General features: G+C 37.6%; 1 protein-coding gene across 1 annotated transcript; it reads right to left on the reverse strand.

The window, feature by feature from the left end:
• Positions 1-2222: 2222 nt before the first annotated feature.
• LOC129666403 (olfactory receptor 5AC1-like) lies at positions 2223-3149 on the reverse strand. The gene has a single exon (XM_055593504.1). It carries the CDS (start codon positions 3147-3149, stop codon positions 2223-2225), a length of 927 nt encoding a protein of 308 aa, XP_055449479.1.
• Between the last annotated feature and the right edge of the window lie 3077 nt (positions 3150-6226).

The raw sequence follows: 6226 nt of genomic DNA on the forward strand, positions 1-6226 counted from the left end.
ATGTGGAAAAAAGGGAACCCTCCTCCATTGCCGATGGAAATGTAACCTTGTACAACCACTTTGGAAATCAACCTGGTGCTTTCTCAGAAAATTAGAAATAGTGCTACCTCAAGATCCAGTTATACCACTCGTAGGCATATACCCAAAAGATGTCCCACCATTCAATAAGGACATTTGCTCAACCATGTTTGTAGCAGTTTTATTTGTAATAGCTAGAATCTGGAAACAACCTAGATGCCCCTCAATTGAGGAATGGATACAGAAATTGTGGTATATTTACACAATGGAATACTACTTAGCAATTAAAAACAAGGAAATCATGAAATTTGCATGCAAATGGTGGGAAATAGAAGCGATCTTCCTGAGTGAGGTATCCCAGAAACAGAAAGACACACAGGGTATTTACTCACTCATAAGTGGATATTAGACATATAATATAGGATAAACATACTAAAACTTATACACCTAGAGAAGCCAATCAAGGAGGACTTTGGGTAAAATGCTCAATCCTCATTCAGTAAGGCAAAGAAGATGGACATCAGAAGAGGGAGAAAACAGGGAACAGGACAGGAGCTTACCACAGAAGGCCTCTGAAAGACTTTGCCCAGCAGGGTATCAAAGCAGATGCTGAGACTCATAGCCAAACTTTGGGCAGAATGTAGGGAATCTTGCGAAAGAAGAGAAAGATAGAAATGCCTGGAGAAGACAGGAGCTCAACAAGGAGAGCAACAGAACCAAAAAACCTGGACACAGGGGTGTTTTTGGAGACTGATACTTCAACCAAGGACCATTCATACAGATAACCTAGAACCCGTGCACAGATGTAGCCCATGGCAACTCAGTGTCCAAGTGGGTACCCTAGTAATGGGAACAGTGACTGTCTCTGACATACAATGATTGGCCTGCTCTTTGATTACCTCCCCCTCGGGGTGTGTGTGCAGCGTTACCAGGCCACATAGGAAGACAAAGCAGCCACTCCTGATGAGACCTGATAGAGTAGGATCAGAGGGAAGGGAGGAGGACCTCCACTATCAGTGGACTGAGGGAGGGGCATCGGTGGAGAAAAAGGAGGGAGGGAGGGATTGGAAGGGGAAGAGGGAAGGAGCTACAGCTAGGATACAAAGTGAATAAACTGTAATTAATAAAAATAAATTTAAAAAGTAAAACAAAAAAAATGCAGTCTGCTTTAGTAGTTGCTGGTCTGGCTCAGAACTCTCCTTTATAGCAAGGGAATATCTATGGACATCACCATCCTCAGACCCCTCTTCAGTGAAGGCCCAAGACAACCAAAATTGTAAGCAGGGATTACCTACAAAGAAGCATGGGGAGTGGGGGAGAAACTGGGTGGCCAAGGAGTGGGAGATGAGAGTTTACACAGAACTTGAAGGAGAGATAAGAGACTATGAAATCCCAACTGGAAAAATGCTCTGAAGGAGGTTTGACAGCTCCAGAGCTTGGATTAATGCTAGAACAAACATGCATTCAGGAAAACTGCTTGATTTACTTATTTATGTCTTCTAGATGCGATGCCCAAATAATAGAATGCAACTAACAACACAGTAAAATCCAGTTTGTTTGTTTCCTACTTTCATAGACCCAAAAGGAGAAAAGCAAAGGTATATGCTTTTCTAGTATACAGATTAATCAATTATGTGAGTTTTACAGTTTTGAAAGTGACAAAGAAATATGTAATATATATATATATATATATATATATATATATATATATATATATATATTTATATATATGAAAAGTAGTCTGGGCCAGGCCTGGTAAGTGCACAGTGTTTAAGAAGAAACTTTATAGCCAAAAAATGCACTTAGACTTGAAGAGGAAATTCAGTGAAAATACATCCACATGTCAAATAGCAACAGGAAAACATGCGGGACTCTATGAGTCATCAGATACTCTTAGGTACATTCATAAGCTCTCTATTTCTAAGTAGTATTTCCAATAGATTCCTCATAGATTTGGAAGATCTGAGGAGATACTTAGTCTGCAGAAGCCAAATGCTCATAAGCAAAGGTGCATGGTGTTTCTCAACACATTGTGGTTTGCATTGCCAAACTCCACTGGGAAGTGTAATGAGAAGCTCACTGCTTTCACAGGGCATCTGGTGACATGGCAGAACAGAGTCTAACCCATATTTCTAGAGATTGCTCCCTCCCCATGTGCTTCAGAAGGAAGAAATGGTCTGAACCATTTCATATGTGGCAACTACTTATTTCATTTTTCTTCTCAAGGCAGCTATTACCTCTTTGTTCCTCAGACTGTATATAAAAGGATTTAGAAAAGGAATTATTATTGTGTAAAATAAAGAATACATTTTATCCCTATTTTCACCTGACCCAGACCCAGACCCAGGGCGCACATACATGAGGAAGAGAGTGCCATAGAACAAAGACACAGAGAGCAGGTGGGCACTGCAGGTGGAGAACGCTTTGTGTCTGCCCTTCTCAGACTTCGTTTTCAGGATGGCAAAAAGAACATACAGGTATGAGATGATAATAGTCATAAAAGTAAATCCTTGTATGAAAGCTGAAAATATTAAAACCAGGAGGACATTAACTGTAGGATCAGTGCAGGAAATTTTGAATAACTGCAAAATTTCACAGTAGAAATAATGTATGATGTTGGATTTGCAAAATTTTAATCTCACCAACAAGCCCACATGAATTGCTGAATGTAGAAAACCAACAATATACGAAACATGTATAAATTGCAAACAGAGGCTATTAGACATCGCCACTGGATAAAGCAAAGGGTTGCATATGGCCACATAGCGGTCATAGGCCATCCCTGATAGGAGGAAACACTCTGTCGTTGCACTTGAACCAAAGAAATAAAACTGGGTGAAGCACTCAAACAAGAGTGTTTTGTGATCCGTAGCTAAAAAATTGACAAGCATCTTGGGGGTCACAGAGGACGAAGTGCACGCATCAGCGAAGGCTAAGCTTCCCAGGAAGAAGTACATGGGAGTATGAAGGTGCGGGTCCTTCCAGATGAGAGCGATCAGTCCAAGGTTGCCCACCATGGTGATGAGGTAGACGATGAGGAAAACCAGGAAGAGTGGCACCTGTAGCCAGGGTTGATCTGTGAGTCCTGTGAGGACAACCTCAGTCAGCAGAGTCTGGTTTTCCGTTATCATCTCTGCCCTGAGCAATCACTAGAATGAAATAACAAGTAAGGAACAGTCACAAAGAAATGATACAGCTGTCATGACTTATTCTGTGGATGTATTTCTAAAGGGAGCTTTTCATTTCATCACTGTTTGTGAACCTTTATCCGTATTTGTCTGCTTTGTAACACTCAAAATTTATTTTTTAGTGCATATCATGAAGTCATGGAGTGTCTCATAATTTATTTTTAATTAAAATATAGTTACAGAACTTCTTCCCTCCCTTCAACCACTCTCTCCCAGATCCAGGGCCTCTTTTTCTTTGTTTGTTTTTATGTACTATATGTAATTCTCTACATATGTAAACACACTCTGTTCATTCCACATAGTGGCTACTTTTATATACACAATAACTCATTCAATATGAATAATTTAATGCACGTTATTTTCAGTATGACAAGGTTACAAGACTCTGTTATAGTATATGTTTAGAACTCAATTGTAGTAAAAGATTTTAAGAAAATTTTCTGTAATTTCAATAAAGTAACATTCCATTTATACCTGTATGTTTTGTCACTCTCATGAATGTAAAATTTGCTATTTAAGTGAAATAAGAGTTTATTTGTGAATAAGAGTATCTGAAGAAATTCAATATTTTCTTAAATTTTTTCCCTTCTTGGCATAAGGTCTTACTATGAAGTCTTTGGTGATTTAAACTTGCTTTGTTGACTAAATTGTCCTTGAACACACAGTGATCCTCCTGCCTCTGCTACCTGGTGGCTGGGTTTTCAGTGTGCTACTATGTTCTGCTTAATATTTTTGAAAATGAAAAGCATATCGTTGAAGGTATGTATGTACGTTGCTATGTTATTTCCACATGTGCTAACTTCCTTATTTATAGAATCATAGTCCTAATGCTTACAAAAAATTAAAATATTTTACCATGAGAAAATAGTATAGAGTCTATACAATTTTAAAATATAACTACATGTTACTTTTCTAAAAGTTAAAAATTACCATAAGTAACCAATTGTGAGATGTCAGTTTGTTTTCACTAAAAATCCACTAAGAATGAATGAGCTTCAAAATTCTTACCTATGAATCATACTAAAATATACCATTATATAAACAAACCCAATAATGTTTTTCTTACTTCTTTTATCTTTTCATATTATAATCAGAACAATTTTCTCTCTCTCTAAATTCTCCCATATATTTCTGCTTGCTCTCTTTAAAATTTATAGCCCGTTTTTTAAATTAAGGTTCTAAGGTGATGATTATAACGGATTTTTGTCCTTAATTAACTAATCTATTTTTCTTTATGAACTCCAACTTTCAAGTAAGAATTTCCCTACTAGCAGGTTATGAATCCGACAAAAAATACTGTTTTGTAAAGTTTTCTCTTCATAAATTTAAGTCTGTGATAATCAAGAGGCATAAGGATCCTATTGTCATTACATTCATTAACCACCCATCGTACCATTATTTATGAAATTAAAGAAGTTTTATTGCACTCACACAAGTTAGATTTTCTCATTCTAAAAAAATAAGTAATATTTGAGTATCATATTTTACTTCAGTCAGAAAAACTTGCACAAAAATTGAATATATTCAAGTGTTATAATCATTCATTTATTTTCTATTACTGGAAATTTACATTCAAACTTTCTGACAATTTTGTTACCTTGATAAACAATGAAGTGTCTGTCATCATGTGGGTAACTACTGGTGTTAATAAATATTTGGGGTGATGATTTTCTCTAAGATTACTTAGTATTGTAACCCCTTCTTTAAATGCTTTATTATCTTAAACACATTTCAAAACTATAACATAATCATGTAAACATTTTTTACCTTATCTAAATCCTTTAAAAAAGTATAATACTGGAACACTGCTAATTTTCAGGAAGAAACACAAAAAGTATGAGAAAACACAATATTATTTGTGTGGGAACTCCAGACTAGAAGGAGACAACAGTTCTTGTTTTTATTTCAAAATGATTCTTTAAAACATTTCAAAATTCCCTTAATGCTTACCAGAGATCCCCAGGAGGGTGACGTTGATGTTGTTCTGGGTATTGTGAGCTGTTCACCGAATTATCCACATAACTAGTTTCACAATGTGTCTTCTTTATGAAATACCGGGGAATACAGTTTACAGTAAACTTTCTCCTTTTTACAGCTTTTCTTATATTTTTATTTCATTGTTACACTGAATAGATCTTTCTTTTTTAAATTTTTTTCTTTTTAAACTTTTCTTAATTACACTTTATTCACCTTGTATTCTCCCATAAACCCCTCCCTCCTCCCCTCCTAATCCCACTTTCTCTCCCCCTTCTTCACCCATGCCCCTCCCCAAGTCCACTGATAGTGGAGGTCCTCCTCTCCTTCCTTCTGATCCTAGTCTATCAGATCTCATCAGGAGTGGCTGCATTGTCATCTTCTGTGGCCTAGTAATGCTGCTCCCCCCTCAGGGGGAGGTGATCAAAGAGCAGGCCAATCAGATTATGTCAGAGACAGTCCCTCTTCCCATTACTATGTAACCCACTTGGACACTAAACTGCCATGGGCTACATCTGTGCAGGGGTCTTAGGTTATCTCCATGCCTGGTACTTGGTTGGAGTATGAGTCTCTGGGAAGACCCCTGTGTCCAAATTTTCTGGTTCTGTTGCTCTCCTTGTGGAGTTCCTGTCCTCTCCAGATCTTACTATTTCCCACTTGTTACATAAGATTCCATGCACTCTGCCTAGTAGTTGGCCATAAGTCTCAGCGTCTGCTTTGATAGTCTGCAGGGCAGAGCCTTTCAGAGGTTCTCTGTGGCAGGTTCCTAACTTGTTTCCTGTTTTCTTCTTCTTCTGATGTCCATCCTCTTTGCCTTTCGAGATGGGGATTGAGCATTTTAGTCAGGGTCCTCTCTCTTGATTAGTTTCTTTAGATATACAGATTTTAGCAGGTTTATCCTATATTGTATGTCTATATGAGTGAGTATACACTGTGTGTGTCTTTCTCCTTCAGGGACAGCTCACTCAGGATGATCCTTTCCAGGTCCAACCATTTACCTGCAAATTTCATGATTTCTTTATTTTTCATTGCTGAGTAGTATTCCA

Source organism: Psammomys obesus, unplaced genomic scaffold (genome assembly GCF_907164565.1).
Source record: "Psammomys obesus unplaced genomic scaffold, mPsaObe1.curated_primary_1811, whole genome shotgun sequence".
NCBI classification, from domain to species: domain Eukaryota; kingdom Metazoa; phylum Chordata; class Mammalia; order Rodentia; family Muridae; genus Psammomys; species Psammomys obesus.

Excerpts from the sequence above, each read along its gene's own strand:
- LOC129666403 (XM_055593504.1), bottom strand. The coding sequence starts at position 3,149 with ATGATAACGGAAAACCAGACTCTGCTGACTGAGGTTGTCCTCACAGGA.